Source organism: Urocitellus parryii, chromosome 2 (genome assembly GCF_045843805.1).
Source record: "Urocitellus parryii isolate mUroPar1 chromosome 2, mUroPar1.hap1, whole genome shotgun sequence".
NCBI classification, from domain to species: domain Eukaryota; kingdom Metazoa; phylum Chordata; class Mammalia; order Rodentia; family Sciuridae; genus Urocitellus; species Urocitellus parryii.
This window is the reverse complement of record NC_135532.1, coordinates 199,772,970-199,791,947: the sequence shown is the minus strand read 5'-3', so window position 1 is coordinate 199,791,947 and position 18,978 is coordinate 199,772,970. Positions and strand designations below refer to the sequence as shown.

Sequence of the window (18,978 nt, the reverse complement as noted above, 5' to 3'; positions counted from 1 at the left end):
TGTTGGAGAACAGCTGGAGACTTTCTCAGTCTGTAAATTCCACCAGCCATGGCCCTTCCTACAACATAGTTGTTTGTTTCTCAAGGCCAGAGGGAAAAGCTGACACATGCTTCAATATCTTTTTTTTTTAAAGGAATCCCATGTGATTAAGTCAGATCCACCTAATCTGAATTTTGATTAACTCAAAAGTCAACAAATTTAGTGCATTAATATACTTGTGGATTCACTTCTGTCATATAAGGTAATATAACCACATGTGTGAAATCCACAATGTTCATTACTTTGCTCACACCCAAGAAAGACAAGGCTATCTGCAACAGCTCAAATAGGAGAGAGCTTTATGCTAAAATACTTTATAGATAACATCTATAACATCTATACCTTTTAGTATCATAAAGCATTATAACTAAAAGGATATGAATTATATTTTTATACTGTCAATACCAAACCATTGGTAACTAATGATTATGGTATACAATATTGTTGATGTTAATAAGTATTGATATTATTATTTGACATGTAAGGCACTCAGCTCTTTTCTTTGTGCCTTCTGATGACATCAAATCAGAGTGAGGTTAGAGGGAGCATAAGAAAAACATTTCCCCCCACAGTTATTCCCTTAGTCATTTATATGAAATGATTTGAAGTTCAAGTTCAAGACTTAGGGAAAGGATGTTTGTAGCCTAGAATGCGTTTTCAGGGGAGGGCAGAAAAGGGAATGCACACAAAGCTCTCTGACTCAGAACTGATTTTCAACTTCCTATTTTGAAATACCAGGCACCACTCTTGGTGTTTGTCTGAGGTGATTTTTGTGGATGTCTTAAAGGAAAAGGATCCCATAGTTCTCACTAACGGTTGGAATGGTATTGTTTCAGCAAGATGAAATTGAGTCTATTCAGGTGGTTTGTGAGCTTTCCTGTAATGTACGAGTTTACAAATTTAAAGAACAATTACAAGTTTATAAACATATAAGTTTATAAATTTAAAGAATTTAGTAAAGGTATGCCCCACACAGAAACTTCCTATATCTGCTGTACATTTCCTGGTCTGCTTAGGCATCTGGCCTACAATTTAATTCTCATAGTTAAAAGGCAAAAAGCGAGATGATCACAAATCAGAAAGATTGCATCTTTCAATTAAACTAAATTCTACCATTATAAATAAAATTTATGTTTTACACAAATTACAGATTCACAGATCAAAAGGAAAATACCCATTTAATAACAGACTTATGCTATGTTTGTTTAAGATAGATCCTTTAAGGCGGCAAAAATATTAGAATCAGTAATATCCTTTCTGAGGCAGAAAGTTATGTCTCAAAGGAGTAACTATGACTCTTTGGGTACTTATTTGCATAGAACTCAATTATCTCTGCAAATATATATCACCAGGAGATTTCTCTTCTTGTCAATAACTGGCAACCTATAGACAAATATGATCTTAGGTATGAATAAGCAAAATACCACATGGTTTGACCATCCCAATGTACTTCACTCACGGTCCATTGAAACTTTGGAGGTCAATCTACCTGTTACCGTCTCTTAGTAAGAAGAGTAGTGGGGATAGGAAAGACAGTGGAATGAAATGAACATCATTACCCTAAGTACATGTATGAAGACACGAATGGTGGGACTCTACTTTGTGTACAACCAGAGATATGAAAACTTGTGCTCTAAATGTGTAATGTGAATTGTAATGTATTCTGCTGTCATGTGTACAACATAGAATAAATAAATAAATAAATAAAATGAATAGCTCTAAAAAGTATGCCAATTTCAATATAGAATTATCCCACAATCCTTATGTTGGAGAAAAAAAAAAGTAGCATTAGAACTTTAAGAATTAAGTAGACAATTTTGTGCACACATACACATTACCTTCCTATAATATTTATAATGATATATACCTCATACATGTATCTGAGGTGCCCCGTGAGCATAAAATGACTTAGTGTATGTGTTATATAAATTATGTTGTTTTCTATAAATACAAATTAATTTGATGTGATAACAAAAACAGAAATGTGTTACAAGTGTATATAGGAGCTTTTTTCCAAGCATGTTGAAGTGTTCATTACAAGTAAATAATTTCCTTGAGCAGGGAAACTCAGATGTATTTCTATTATGTCCGAATTCTTTTGTAATGTACTCATTGCTGTAGTTGCCTATAATTCCATTCTTTCTATCAAATGTAATAGCCATAGTTCTTTGAAATCTGATTCAGATATGTCTTTGCCCTTAGAAAGGTGATATCATCGACATCATCTGCAAAACACCAATGGGCATGTGGACGGGAATGTTGAACAATAAGGTGGGAAACTTCAAATTCATTTATGTGGATGTCATCTCAGAAGAAGAAGCAGCCCCCAAGAAAATAAAAGCACACAGAAGGAGTAAAAATGAAAAACCCAAGACCCTGCAGGAATTCTTAGAGAGGATTCACCTTCAGGTTAGCAAACCTTTGGCCTGTTAGCTTTTGGTGGCTGGCATACAGGTGGAATAATTGATGGGATTGGATCAGTGTGTGCATAGTGTTGTTCAAGAGTATAAGACTTACAGCAAAGGAAAATATGTTTTCCTAGAACAGCTCTTATTTCTCCTTTATTACTTTTATTATGCAAAGACAGGCCTTGATATAACATCCTTTGGACTAAACCCTAATGGTACTTAGCAGTGACAGTAGAAATTAATGTGAGAAAGTGCAATGAAAAATGATAACTATCCAGGAGAATAAAAGACCCAGAAAAACATCTAAGTGGGAATGACAAAGAGAATATGAAGAAATAAAAAAGTCCAGAAAAGTAAAAGGAAAAATGAAAAGAAAATTGCATTTTCTGTAGGGCAAAGATCAAAATTAAATTCAGAGAAGATAACTAAATATAATATTTTAAAATGAAGGTGTTAGAAACAGTGATCATTGAGCCCCATAATGACTGTATTAGGGAAACTGCTGTTTTTATAATCCAATTATTTGTTGCTACATTAGCAAAATTTTTATGAAATATTTGCTTTGTTAAATGGTGTGTACATACAATATACCTAGTCTTACTCAATTTACAGTTTTGAAATCCATTTCTAAAATTAACACAGCATGACTTTGATAATTTTTAAAATCCATCAAGGCAATAGCGGGTTAAAGTTGTCTTAATTGATTTTTCTGAAATATCTAACTACTTTCCTGTAGGTTGACATATTATCCGACCCTTCCTACATTACTAGATACACTTCAAAGTATCTAGATGGGATACACTTCAAAGAAAGAATGAGTTTGAATTCTGCCTCTACTACTTATTTGTCCTGTGACCTATGGGGGTGGGAAATCATCTAAGGAGATAAAATAACTTTCCAAAGAACCCATAGTTAGATGCTATATCAGAATAGGAACTTTGGTATTCTGTGTTCTAATTCAGTGTTCTTCTTCAATATACTATTTTAAAAATAAATCTCTCTCTCTCTCTCTCTCTCTCTCTCTCTCTCTCTCTCTCTCTGTTAAAACAGGGTTGGTGATAAGTTCCTTTTTTCTTCCTCTTATTCAATTTTAGCAACTAAAGTAAGGATATTGAAATTATGATCAAGTAAAATGGGAAGGATTTTGAGGAAGTTGAAAAAGCATTCAACTTCGCTTTGCATTTTTATTCTGTTAAGAGAGACAAAGGTTATATAAATAACATATAGACTTTAAAATCAGAAACCTATGAATTTTAAGCTAATATATTTTGATGCAAATGATGAACAAAATATACATGGTGAGAAAAGGGAATGTTTTGCTCAACTACACTGCCTTTATGCTTAATAAAGTTTTTTTTAATTAAATAGAAATTCTGCAATTCATTAGGTTTACATAATGCCTTTCAACTAAAATGCTAAACTCTGGGTAAAATTGTTTCATTATTTTAACCTACTCATGAAGTTAATAACAATGGATGTTTTTGTGATCAAGCAAACAGAGATGTAGATTCAGAAATACTATTGTAATATACTCCGTTAGAATCATTTTATTGATAGACATAAGGAACACTATCTCCGTCAAGTTAGCTAGTTAAGAAGTGAAAAAGCACCAAATGGGATGAATGATTCAGTTGTTAAACTGATCTAAGATTTATCATTGCACAGCTTAAGGTAATTATTTTTTTTCTTTACATTTGTCCTTCCAGAAGGTGAGAATTATATAACCTACCCTAGACTTCATATGCAGGAAAGTATTACAACTAAAATAAAGGAAAAATTCTATTAGGATCTTTGGTTACCATATGTATTTCTATAATTTCTTTAAATCTAAAGAGAATTAAAAATAAAATATTTGAATCTGCCTGTCTTATATGTATTTTTTCTTCCCCACAGGATTATACCTCAACACTTCTGCTCAATGGTTATGAGACCCTAGAAGATTTAAAGGATATAAAAGAGAGTCATCTCATTGAATTAAATATTGAAAACCCAGAAGATAGGATGAGGTTACTATCAGCTGCTGAAAGTTTTCTTGATGAAGAAAGTAAGTTTGTATACCTACTTTTCTCCCTAACTGAAAATCACAGTTTAAAGTAAATAGTAAAATTGTTAAAAGCAATGTGCCAGTTTTATTTACTGCAAATCATATAAAGCATTCTTTCTCACAAAATAAGAATTTTCATATAACCTTGGAAACAACTGTGGTCAAATTTATAATTAGGGAAAGGAATTTTTTAATCTTAGTGGACCCTTAGGAAACAAAAGGACTTTTCTGGGTGCCTCATTTTGATTCTGCAGAGCTATTAATTTATACGCAAGTAGATGCCTGCATTCCCAAAGACTGAGGGAGTTAGAGACAAATATTTAGTGACAGCATGAGCCATTAGTGAGAAATGTCACACATGGCTTCTGTAGAACAACACAGAGCACAGCTCTAAGCTAATGAGCCTTCGCGACACACAGGAAAATTCATTTCATTACCAAACAGTCACATCTTGTGTGTGTTTATAGTACTCTTTCAAAATGTTATAATAGCTTGCAAAAATATTCAGCACTCACTTTTATTATCTAAGATGGTTCTCTGTATTTGTAAGTATAAACTGAGGATGGAATAATACATGCAGATTCATTTATGGCAGAATACTAGCTATGCCAACCGGGTTTGTAAAGATAGGATAGCTTTTATTTTTACAATTACCCATCTGGAACACCCTTCCTCCTAAATCTAGTCAGGCCCACAAATCCTGAGCTTAGGGTGTGCCAAACTCTGCAAGGAATATTTTGTGTAGTGGGGGGGGGGAGAAAGGAGGGTGGAGAGTCTAATTTTAAAGATAAAAAAGGATTTAGATCATCTTCCAGCCTTCTCTTTCAAAAACAATATTAATACTTGAACATGTGCTCTGAGTAAAACTTGAAGTCAAGGTCTTTATGTTTATTATCTTATTTAGCATTCTTTACATCCCTCTAGTTAGAAAGTACTGCCTCCAATTTTAGAATAAGAGATTGAGATGATAAGTATCCTAAGTGCAAACTCTGAGTGAATTGTAGAGTTGGGATTCCTACGCGGTGTTTGTGAAGCTCTGTTGCACTTTCTAACACTACAAGTCACAGCCCAGATGGAGAGCAAGGAGGAAAGCTGTATTTAGCACCCAGACCTCCTGACTTCCTTTGTGAGCTGTCCTACACCTTCTCTCCTAAGTTCCACAGAATTGAGGCACAGCACGTGTTTACTATACGCCTGCTTTTTATGTGATGGGAATTAATTTACTTTTTTAGAAACTGCTCCTTACTTTATTCTTAGTTGCCTTCTTGTGTGTGTGTGTAGATCTTCATCCTTTTCCAAGAGCTTCCACATGCATGACTAACTGAACACTAGCATGACTGATTTCATCATTAGGCCTAGGTTTTTATGGACCTTCTTTGAAGTTTTGGGGACTGGGAGATACAAGAAGACCACAGAGAGTCACAGAGGCAGACAAAGATTAACCTTAAGAAGGCAGTCAACTTATTCAATAGTACAAGACCTACAATCAGTCAATGTGGCAAGATCTTTCTGGTAAATGGGGCAGTTTCTTTTACAGCTTGTCATTTGAAGACATAGCCCCTTACTAAACAATGTTTGGTTCTGTAGATTTTTTGTATTGATCATGTGCAGGATCACTGCCAATACTCTCCAAAACAATTTGACCACAAAGCACAAGGAGAGAGAGAAGACTATTTTTTAACACTTGTAAAATAATTACTTTTCTTCTATAATACCATACACGTAGGCATGTTGTCCAATTTACAGATGAAGAAATAATTCAGAGATGATTTTCATAGAGGTCTAAGAGCTAGATAAGTAGGAGGGGTGAGATAGTAATCAAAGGGAAGCTTCAATAAACTCAAAGTTCTTTTTTCCCCTATGTGCAAATGGGTAAATGTAGTAACAATGAATACTCAAAAACTGAAATTTTCTGTGACTTCACCAATTTTCTCAAGAGCTTTAATTCAGTGCTCCATCTCAGAAAGTGGAAGTTAATGTTTAAGTGAAAACAGAAGCCTGGAAACTGCATGAATCCCTGATAGGTGAGAGGCTACCTTGGCTGCCTCACAACAGGGTTTGTAGAGAGAAGGGGCTGGGAGCCAGCAAGCATTGTTTTCAGCCATCAGACAGTTCTCAGTAGGAACCCACTAAGGAAAGATGGGTCCAAGGCCAAAGCCTCTGTCCACTTTATCTCTTCATGCTTCCTCTCTCATCACCTGTCTACTTTCTATGTGAAACAATTTTTACAGATGATAACAATATGAGAGTGGGGTGTGATTTTGAAAACCACCTGACCCAGATCCTTCCTTTGCAAGATAAGCAAATTAAAGCCTGGATAGCTAAGTGACTTTCTCAAGGTCACGTCTGCAACTTAGTCTCTTAAGTCTATTAGAAACATGTTCCACTCTATCTAAGTCTCTAACAACAACACACACTATGTTCAAGCATGAGGTGATTCTGATGTTTGATATACACATAAAAAGACAAGTCCCGAAAATTCTTTCTCTGTACAAAACTTTAGAAAATGATACTTGAAGGTCAAGAGAAGCTGATCACTGAATAATAGCCAATAATGTACAAACATCAGATGCAGAGCCAAGTTCTGCAAGATGAAAAATAGAAAAATGAAGATTCAACCAGTGTTACTTGTCAACACACAACCCTGAGTTTTTTCTTATTTTAATCTTCAGGTCTAAAGTAGTATTAGAATATACATGTCAAAAAGATGCATATTGCATGTTAGGCTATTGTGACTGAAAGCTATTTATCTTATATGAAACTGCTTTTCTCAAGAAATAAAGAAGAATGACTTCCATTTGTTGATAAGATGGTGAATTCTGATGATTTGGCACCATGCTGCTGCATGCTTATTTTTATCTATCCTATACTCTGTGAATCATATCTACTACAACCATGCTAAAGATTAAATGCACAACCTTCATGTACCTTGAATGATAAAGACCTTGAATGCATGGTTATGTAAAACTGAGACATTATTAAAAACAAATGCATGTCATAGTCACGGGTTAAAAATAGTTAGCGTTTCTGTTGTTGTTGAAGAATGGGGCATGCAAATTGGCCAGGATTTGATGTATGCATTTTTATTTTCATCATTGAATAATGCCAGTTTGGGAACTGTCAATAAATTCCTCAGTTAGTGTTTAATTGTTAGGTTGAGAACTTGGAAAGATTTTGCTTTGCAAGCCATTCAATATAAGAATTGAGAAAACTGGGCATGTATCTTGAGGAGGAGTTAAAATTTTGAGATAATGTAGACAAGACCACAAGTCCCATGTGAGGCTAAAACATATCTAGAGCAACTTAGAGAAGAGATGGGGCAGGAAAGAAACCAGAAATATAAGGTTTAGAACAAGCAATTTTCCTTTTCTTTTATTTCCAGATAAATAGCATTGTCCCCACTTTGACCTTAAAAATGTAAACCAGATTAAACTTTTTAGTTCACTACTTGGCAGGAGCTAAAGATGCTTCTCCAACAAGCTGACAGAAGGGCTGGTGAGTGGTGTTAGAGCTGATCACAGGATTAATGCTGAAGGGGGATAATGACTTGGGGTTCTGCAATCCCAGCAAGACAAGAAGAGATATTCAGAACTAGCTCTCATGTTGCCTTAGAACTGAACAGAATTAGGTCATTGACTCCTTCAATTGGGAATCTAGATAAGGTTAGAGAAAAAATTAAACAAAAAAGAAGAAGAAGAAAAAGGTTATAGAAAAACTGAGGTGAGCCCCAGCTCTTGATGGAACCAAAACAGTGGTATCATTTACTTTATGCACATTAAGATTTCTATATTTATTTTGTGAATTTAAAAATGGTTTGTTTACTTTGAGAGTAAATAGTTTCAGCAAGTGAAAAAGAGAATGTGTGCATATTTGTGAATGCTATTGCATAAACACAAACTTCAAAGCCCCTTTGCCTTACTCAGAAATGCTTCTCTGGAATAATAACAGTTAACTGCTGCTCATAGTACGTATTTTCTATCTGTTCTGCACTAGTCTCTTTTCCAAAGTTTAGAAGCACTTTGATGTGTCTTAAAATTGTGTCTACCAGAATGTGTACTGTTGTCCTTGGGGAAAAATAGGTGATGGAAATATCATCCTTTCCCTAGAGTACAGAGATAATTAATTTTTAAATTGAAAAAAAATTAGTAACAAAATAGGCAAACTTTACAGAATCTGTTACAATATGTTTTAGATACCTGCAATCTCTGGCTACAGTGCCAAAGGAGGAGGAAGGGGAAAGGGTGGGTTGTGTGCCAGGCCCTTGGCACCAGCTGTGGTCACAGCAGCCCCTCATTGCTCAACCATCCCCAGTTGTGCCTTCCTGTCTGCCTGCCTGCCCAAATCCATGCAGGGCAAATGGTGGGGCTCAGTCAGGAGCTGGAACATGAGCCTCCGGCAAGAGAGATTTGTAGTTATGCCAAGCAGCAGTCCAGCAGTTGGCCTAACAGTGTGCCAGCCTAGCCTGGTGCCCTAGCCCCTGACACGTGTACCTGGGGTTTCCAACCCACTTGCCATATGATTTGAATCTCGATTCAAGAAATATACAGCTTTTAAAGAGATATGGTAACTATCCACATATATAAAGTTGAGAAGACATGCAGAAATTATACTTGTATGTATTTACAAATATGTCATCACTGTTTAGTTTCTTCAGATCTATTTTTGGTCTTATTAACATTTCATTTATGAAATATATTTATGTAAATAAAAAACTCAAAATGAAACATAAGCATTCTTAGTCTTTTACCAGAAAACCACTTTTAGTGAAAAGGGTTTGCAGATTTTTTTTTTTTTTTACCTCAGGTACCTAAAGACCTTTGTCATGCCTGTAAATACAGAATTCCTGTGTTGCCCTGTGACTGAGTCCCAAGCATGGCTTTGTAATGGATCAAACAAGACCAAGTCCTATATTACCATGTGTTTTCCCAAACCTTCAGTCCTATGCTTTGCATTCAGTGATGGTCGACTTGCTGATAGAGTAAATGTATACTGAGTGAGAGGAGTGAAGAGATTTGAAAATAGTAAGCAATACTTTTTTTTTCTGATGATAGACATTAAAGTTTGTCATAGTTCCTCTTCACTCATAAATATTCTTGTAATAGACATTGGGTATTACTTAGTGTGTGTTGTCAAGATTTATTTTATGTATATGCTAACTATTAATGCATGTGCTTGTGCAAGAGTGTAAATAACTATTTTTGAGAACAATAATGTAAAACATTCAAATTTTAAAATGCATGTACAGTTTATACCTAGAAATTCCATTATTAGGAGTTTTCCTACTAAGTTGAATATAAAAAGGACTAGCTTAGGGGGCTGGGATTTTGGCTCAGTGGTAGAGCGTTCACCTAGCATGGGCAGGACCTGGGTTCGATCCTCAGCACCACATAATAATAAAGGCATTGTGTTGTGTCCATCTACACCTAAAAAATCAATAAAATTTCTTTAAAAAGAGAGGACTAGCTTAAATAACAATAGTTCTAGTTAAAAACTTAAAATTTCACCAATAATTTTCTTTAATAAATTAATATATATTCCCCAAACTAAAATAGTTTGAAAGTGCTAAGAGAGTGATATGGGGTTCCATGTGTACAGATATGGAAGTATATCTAAAACACATTAAATGTAAAAGAAATAGTACAGAAGTAATAATTTTTTCAAAAACTAACAATTTTAAAAATGATGAAATTAGATTAAATTTCCAACATAGCAATGTAGGGAGACAAAATGTTACTTCTACCATCTTAGGGGTTTTTTGTTGTTGTGTTTTGAGCTAGGCTGAGAATGAAATTGGCATAAGACAGATCAACAGGAGAAAAAGCATAAAAATTTAGTTAATAAAAGTTTTACATGCTAAGGGAGATTTCATAAAGAATTTAGAAAAGACTTTGTTACTATTGAATATTTATATGCTGAATTAAAGAGTAGTATACTGTAAAAATATGATAAGGCAAAGGAGCATGAGCTAGAGCATTTAGTTGTATAGAAAGTGGCTCAGAAGATAAGGGTTAGTGAACACAGGCTGTACAGATTTCCCTTGGCCTGACCTTCCTGTCTTTGATGATAAGAACCATACTTTCCCTCTGGTATGAGCAGGACATCTTTCACAGGGGAGCTTCATCTCCTAGGTGTAATGAGCATCAGGAAGGTCAGAGTGACCTTGTACCTGTTGTTTCTCGAGCAATTTTAACTGAGAATAGTCAGTATTTCAAAGTGATGTATTTGGGGATGGCATGTTCTTAACTTCATCAAGTAAGCAGGATTAATTAACCTCTGTAAAATATGAAATTGATTTCCCAAATCTCCTAATTAAATAATATATAATAATGATTTTTAATCTTATTTGATCATTATCAAAATAGTTCAGTATGAGAGCAAATCAACCAAGGGTAGATATTTCCTGGGACCAAAGGTTTCTATGGGAGGCTGTAGTTGGATTGAGCAGCAGTCTGGCACCACCAACAATTTTGGTGCACAGTTATCACCTTCTTCAATGAGTATGCTCTGCCCCTACTAAGTACCTAGCACAGTGGAAGTAGAGTTCACTGTATGTAAGTGAAAAGATTTATCTCCAGTATATGTCTCATTAGAGGACAGACAATGATGCTAGGCTACAAAAACAATGGGAATCATTTCAACTCCATATTCTCTCATGGCCTCAACAGAACAACAGAGACTAATGTTTTTTCCATGAGTGGATTCCTGTTTTTCCATAAGGTAGATTAGTAATCAAACAAAATAAACATCAAATATTGTCTACAATTGGCAAATAATAGTGTCTAGGTAATTTAAGGAATGCTTAAGGTGAAATCAAAAGTACCCAAGAGACATTGCATTATCTATGTAATCTTCCTGCATAGAAAGCTGCTCCATTACAAAAGCATAGCTATAATAGATGAATGGATAAAAAAACTGTGGCATCTATACACAATGGAGTACTATGCAGCAATAAAAAATGACAAAATCATAGAATTTGCAGGGAAATGGATGGCACTAGAGCAGATTATGCTTAGTGAAGCTAGCCAATCCCTAAAAAACAAATACCAAATGTCTTCTTTGATATAATGAGAGCAACTATGAACAGAGCAGGGAGGAAGAGCAGGAAGAAAAGATTAACATTAAACAGAGACATGAGATGGGAAGGAAAGGGAGAGAAAAGGGAAATTGCATGGAAATGAAGGGAGACCCTCATTGCTATACAATATTACATATAAGAGGTTGTGAGGGGAATGGGAAAATTAACAAGGAGAGAAATGAATTACAATAGATGGGGTAGAGAGAGAAGATGGGAGGGGAGGGGAGGGGGGGATAGTAGGGGATAGGAAAAGTAGAAGAATACAACAATTACTAATTGGGCATTATGTAAAAATGTGGATGTGTAACCGACGTGATTCTGCAATCTGCATTTGGGGTAAAATTGGGAGTTCATAACCCACTTCAATCTAATGTATGAAATATGATATGTCAAGAGCTTTGTAATGTTGTGAACAACCAATAAAAAAAATAAAAAATAAAAAAAAAACAACAGAAAAAAAAAACAAAAAACAAAAGCATAGCTACAGTTACCTGGAGAATTTCTGGGTTTTAGTTTGAGAGATTTGAATGGAGCCAAAACATGAGACTGAAGTTTGTAGCCATCCTAAGTTATGTCTGCCTGGTTTCTCCCCTTTGGGTTGCAGGGCTAGAGAAAAAGAGGATTATTCATAGAACCAAGTGCATCTTCACTTGAATTTCAACAAAATTCCTTTTTTTTTAACATTCTTTAGTTGTTACTTCCTTTAATAAATCTAAACATCATTTTGCTTATTAAAAAATGTTTAATGAACACTTTGGCCAAGCATTTTCCTATACTCTCTGGGCTGCAATATTTTGTAGTATGTGAGTCAAAGAAATAGGAACTTGATGCCTAAGGCAAATAAGTCAAATTCTGGAAGAACTGGGTAAAGATACCTGGGAAAGTCAAGCAAAAATCTGTAGTTTTCCTTTTTTATTTAACCTTAATTTTCTTATATGTGAGTATGCGGAAGATTTCTCTCCTTCGAGTACAAGGATCCCAGAATAAGGATCTAGTTTTATTTCCTGAAAGCTTTCTTCACTTTTAGTATAATTGAGATTTCCCATACTTAATTAATTAAATGTCACAACTCCAATATAATTATTTTATGAATAATTATACTAGCTGTCTTTCTGTTTTAATCATCATGCCACTTTTTTCAACATTGATGACTATCTTTAAATGTTGATCCATGGGCTTTGTAAAATTCCATAATTTTGATAGAAAATAAGATATTTTAAAATTCAAATTAATCCTTTGTAATGAAATACTTCCTAAATAATCTTTTCTTAACATAAGCTTATTTTCATGATATGTAGTATAGAACAGCTGCTTTCCTGAGTATCTATTATATCTCTATTAAATGGCAGCAATAAGAGAAAAGCCTTTTTTCAATAACTATTCATAATTCTCTATATTTGAAAATATATAGTCTTTGGGACATTTATGAAACATTTGATCTATAATTGAAAATTTTATACATTTTAATTTTTTATTACTTAAAAATAAAACATTGCAGATCTGAGAAATAAAGAAAAAGTCTATGTAAAAATTTAAAACTTTCACTTGTGAATTATATATTTATGTGTATATGTTGTTATATTATAAGAGCAAAATACATTATTATACATTTTTAACTTAACATGCTATCAGAAACATTTTGGTATTAAAACACACACACACACACACACACACTCAGATATCCTATGGGAAGTCTAATTTTGGAGGCAAACTGTTTCTTATTCCAATGTGTTACTTGCCTGGTTAGCTCAGATGATTGGACCATGGGATAAAACTGATGAAGGTTGTGTTTTCAATTTCTGGGTAGGCCAGTTAGCATTACTATGTTTCATGGCCACATGAAGGGGCTAAATGGCTTAGAAAGAAAATGTGAATGCATTAGTGTGAATTCATCCCATCTGCAGGGAAAAAAAAATTATATATATATCCATAGCCTAAGATCTAGGTTTGCGCCAATCTTGTCATTAGTGTCAGGAAGAAAAGAAGCAAAAAAAGGAAAATCTTGACCCTTCAAACACAAAGCCTGGATGCTATATAGCTTTCATCTCCATAATAAAACATAATGACTTGCTTTTTCTTTTTATAGTTACAGTTGAGGGGCTCCAGCTGATCACCTGCCTGAAATTATTGCAAACCTGGTGGGAAGCATTTGAGGAGGCATAGTCATGTTTTCATTTCACTAGGAAATCATTTAGCAAATTACTGCTGTTCTGTAAATTACTGTGCTGCATAACTTTCATACTGAGAAACTATTTCCTTTTTCCATAAAAATTATAGATAAAAGGGTTCTACAATATATAACCTGTATTTAAAACAAACCAATTCCTAGAATTTAAAGAATGTGATATAGCATTTCCCAGGAGGAAACAAAAACAAATATATTTTTATTATTAATATTAAAGAATGACATTATCCAGTAAAGTCAGTTTTTCATTTACTGTTGTGTGCTGTGGTACCCCTGGAGGTAAATGCATAGAGGCTTCTGTGGATGGAACAACAATCTAAGTACTCTTCTTTTTGTTTTTTGTTTTTTTTAAGAAAAGAGATAATTTGGGAAATGAAAGTTCTTTAAGCCTCAGTTTTCCCTCCTAAAGAGAGCACCACAATTGGTAATCAACCTAAACAAAAAAAAAATAGAGTATTGGGAACAAACAGGTTTAATTATGCCAAGTCTTGCTTAGGATATAAATCTGAAGGGAAGTCTTATCAGTTCTTTTAATTTTGCATTGAGGTAATAGGCCTAAACTTAATCTGGGGAAATGTGGCCTTATCCTCATGACCATTTTGACTAGAGGGTCTCACTCCAAATGTGGTGATCACTATTAAAGTTATAGGATGCATACACAAGGGCTGATTCCTCTGGCATTTTCCAGAAACACTTGGATAATGGAACACGGAACTGGCTCATTTCATTTCAGTAGCAATAAGATGGAAAGGCAGGAGGAAAAGCAATTCCTTAGAAAATGAGTTCGCATTTCAGTGCTACTTTTTCATAAAAGAAGGGCTTAGAAACAAAAGTGAGTGACTGAGACTCATATAGAAACTGCCGAATAGTAAGTAAATCCTCCCAAACTTAAATCTTGTTATGACTAATAAACAGAAAAATACTTCATGGTAGCTAAAATTTAAAAATAACAATCCAAAGAGCTGCATATTGAAATTAAGTCTCCTAGAACTATTATAACATCAGTCAATTTCATAACTGATATTTGAATCCAAAGTTAAATAAAGTAATGGAGAATCTGGGGAAGATTCAGAAGAATAGCATAAATGTGGTTTCACTATTACAAATAAAAGCCTTGAGGAAAAGGTTAAAGGAACTGTTGCAATTCATTTTGATGATGAGTAAACTAAGAAGCAATTTTTTATCATTTTCTTCCAGTCTTTCTTAACCAGTGTTCTTCATGTAAAGTGCAAAAATCACAAAATATTTTAAGTGACAATTTTCTCAGTTCCTCCATGGATGGTGCATAGCTACTACAATTCTGACACCAAAGAAAAGTTAATGTGTTATATACCTCAGGACACCAGGGATCAATTGTCACATGTAACACAGGTTGAGGACAACTGGATGCACAGTTGACTATAAACTAATGTTAGAAGTGTATCTAGAACTTAGAAAATGCATCTGAAAATCAGGAAATGTATAATTAAAATAAAGTGTGGGTTTCCTAAAGATAGATTAATTAGTTGCTTTATTATTATTTATAATTTAGTAATTTTTATTCTTATTATTTATCATTATTAGCTTTATTATTCAATTAGTCTATTGAAGAAAATAATCCAATTTCTTTCTTTAAGATGTTGAAGTTCAGATTTACTTTTCTTCTCTCTTGAGTTGAATGAAGTGCAGTGGAATGAATAAAACCTTTGACAGCAGAGTTCTTGTCCCAATCTTAGAGTGTATGGGCATGGTTCTTCCAGTGTGGGGCACTTTAAATTGCTAAAGCTTAAAAGCCCCATGATTGGAAGGGGAAAGAGGAGGACATGCTAATGCAGCTAAGAGATGGTAGCCTGAGACCCATTTCTTCTCTGAACAACTCAGCTCGTGATGCAGGAAAAATGTTCATCTACTCGTATCAGGGAGGCAATGACATTTGATATTGAAAGAGAGAAAGCTGATACTAATGGACTCTGAAAAGACTACTTCTCTATAAGGTTGCTTAGATTGCATAGAAATACATTTTGTTAGACTTCTAACATCAACTTTTTTTTCTAAAAGGTAATGCCTGATGAATATTTTTTAAAAAATGGTTTAAAGACTCAGAAATATCAAATTATGATCCTTACTCAGACTACACAGACATGGAAGGCAAACTAAATATTTGTAAGGCAGATTTGATGGAAATTTTGGTGTTTTACTCTCTAAAAGTATCCTGGTTACTGATGTCTACTTTTCTGATGAATACAGAAGGAAATTCTGGATACTTGAAGTTTTACTGGTCAAATCCAACTAATTGAAATGCTACGGGACACTGTGGCTAATAGTGATTTTTATTCATTAATCCACATAATCATGATTCTGGAATTGTTCGCAGAGATCACTATTGACTTGGAGTGTTCATTTTAACTAATTTTGACTTTTTCTAACGATACTTTAAGGGGTATTTGGACAAGGCATCAGTCACACTGGGGATACAATCTGCTTCCTCTGGCAACATATTACTAATGTAAAATGTGAGTCCATATTGATCTTTGCTTATGTAGCAGTTCCTATGGATTCCACAAAACTGAAAGTGAACAATGAAGGGCAAACTTTGTCTTCTAAGAAAACAATAGTTTGAATATTTGAGTGCAAATGTCTTTTTATCATAAACAAATATATATATTTTACTTGTAGAAGTTGACATTGCAATGAAGTCAAGTTTGGAACAGTTAAACAGGATAATGCTTTAAAGTAAATGAATACATGAATAAAACTTTCCTTGGCTTTCCCTGATTCCTGCCCTTTTTTTTTTCATTTATAGTTATTGAAGAACAAGAAAATGAATCTGTGCCCCTATCTTTAAGCCCAGACATTTCCTTAAATAAGTCACAGTTAGATGACTGCCCAAGGGACTCTGGTTGTTACATCTCATCAGGAAATTCAGATAATGGCAAAGAAGATCTAGAGTCTGAAAATCTGCCTGACATGGTACAGAAGATGACTATCACAGAGCCAAGTGACTGAACACACATTCTCAACTATGTATCTACAGATGCTATCCATTTTAATTCTTCTTGTGCTACATGATCACATGGAGGAAAAAAGATGTTTGTAAATACAACCCAAAGTTAAAATGTTTTAATCTGAGGTTATTGTACATAAGAGTTCATAGCTCTAACTTTCCTAATTATTATATATTTGTATACATTAATAAAAATGTATATTTATTTTAAATACTATTTGTTAATATTTCATTTGCCTCTGTTAGAGAAGGTACAATGTAAGACTTTTCTCTGTGATATATGCTTTATTAGACTTTATTTTATAAGTGAAGAGGATAAAAGTGAAAAAAAAACTCCTTTTTTTACCTGTCAGTTTTGAATTTGTGCATAATAGTGAATAAATAGTTTTACAGGGTATTTCTGTTGAATCAATTTGTCCAAGCAGAATCTAAATTCATTGTTGCATTTATTAGAATGTGTGAGTTAATATTGGAGACATTTTATCCTGATCCACAGTAGAATTTTAGTAATTATTTGTGTTGCTTTCTTCACTCTGTTATCTGGTATAAAAATATAGAGAACAATATGTTATCACTCTTGATTTAACAAGATTAATGTTAATAATTGTGAAGGTGTTTTCAAATGTTAATGTTTTTAATTTTTATATTTCCTAATGTTAATAATAAAAAGAACTATATGCATGGTATATTTTCCAGGCAAGTGTTACTTACAGTGTTTTAACAGTAGATTTTAAAGGGAATTTCTGCCAAATGAGGTTGTATAAGCAGTCCTTACTTTTAAAAACTATTAATGATTCCCAAAACAATTACTTCAGCCTAACCCCATCTCTTCAGCCCTAAGTCTATTATCCAGCTCTTGAATACCCATAGGAAACCTTAACTTGATATGGCCAAATGTTTTTTCTTCTCTAAATTTGTCTCTCCTTTTTTATTCCCAACCTCTCTTTATTGATATCAACATCCTACCAGTCATGAAAGCAAGAAATCACTGCTTTTCTTATCTCAAAAATATCTTTCTCATACAAATTCAATAAGTAAGCAGGCTCTATAGATCCTATCTCTAGAAATTCTTTCATACTCATTGTTTTTACTATCCATTCTTATGGCCTTCATCTTGCTTTGAAATCTCATGTTTTCATGTGTGGAATACTATAGTATCTTTCCATATGATTTACTGTCTTCTAGTCTATCTTCCATTTACTCTAAAAAGATCTTTCTAACACCTAAATAAAATCATATACTACCCTGCTCAAAAGTTTTTTATGGCCTTCATTCAGTTTTAATATAATACCCAAACACTGTTCCATGATGGATAAGGTGTTTCCCAATCACTGTTTACTTATCTTATGAGTTTGTATCTCTATACTCACCGCTCAGTATACATGACAGCCATAACAATCAACTTCCAATTTTCTGAATTTACTCTGTCCTTTGTGGGAGGCCATTCTCGCACGTGATTTGAGTTACCTCCCTGGCTGGGTGAGAGGCGCTTAGACAACTGTGTCAGAGCCTTCCCCACCCTGTCCCAGGTATGAGGGCTTGTCCATGTGGACGTGTGCCTGGCCACTGACCCGAAGACCAATCACTGACCCTGACCTTGGAATGTTGCCCCCCTCCACCTTCGTTGGATGGGATTTTCCCTTGAATTTTTTGTTCCCCAATAAAAGCTCACTCCCTGGCGTGTTCTTTCTCTCTCTCTCTCTCTCTCTCTCTCTCTCTCTCTCTCTCTCTCTCTCTCTCCTCTTCTGTAAACCTTGCCACTGCATTAGGTGGCTGGAGGCGGGAGCTAGGAGAAGCCGTCTCCAGACTGGGAATTAAAGGTAATGAGAGTATGTCTCTTTAATTTTAAAACTCACTAGTAAAATTTCTATACTTTGAACCTTCTTATATGAAGCTCACGCGCTGGTCGTGGGGCAGAGTCCTTTATGGCTTTTCATATGCTATTTATTTTTACTGAGTGTCTCCTGCTATATTCTATATTCTCCCTCTGTTCTCCGTGTCAAAGTATCATAAAATAGTCACTCTGTGAAGCCTTCCATGGCTCCCCTTCTCTGTGTTCTGATAACAATATTCAAGTTGTTGATTATAGAAATTCTCACTTACTTATCTATTTGTATGAGAATTGCCCTACTGTGGCCTCCTTGGGACAGAATTTGTTTTGCTTGGTCTTTTTAAATTCCTAGTGCCTAAGAAGATATGCCAGGGAGTCTGCATTTAAGAAGTGTTTGCTAAAGTGCATTGAAT

At 34.4% G+C, this 18,978-nt stretch overlaps 1 protein-coding gene across 1 annotated transcript in view; it reads left to right on the top strand.

Annotated features, from left to right (window-relative positions):
• The window catches only part of Samsn1 (SAM domain, SH3 domain and nuclear localization signals 1), a 146,168-nt gene extending 129,314 nt beyond the window's left edge, over positions 1-16,854 (top strand). The window contains exons 13-15 of the mRNA XM_026411894.2: positions 2,242-2,448; positions 4,341-4,491; positions 16,534-16,854. Of these exons, the coding sequence (XP_026267679.2) occupies positions 2,242-2,448; positions 4,341-4,491; positions 16,534-16,736 (561 nt within the window). The 3' untranslated portion in view covers positions 16,737-16,854. The remainder of the gene's footprint in view (positions 1-2,241; positions 2,449-4,340; positions 4,492-16,533) is intronic.
• The last annotated feature ends 2,124 nt before the right edge of the window (positions 16,855-18,978 follow it).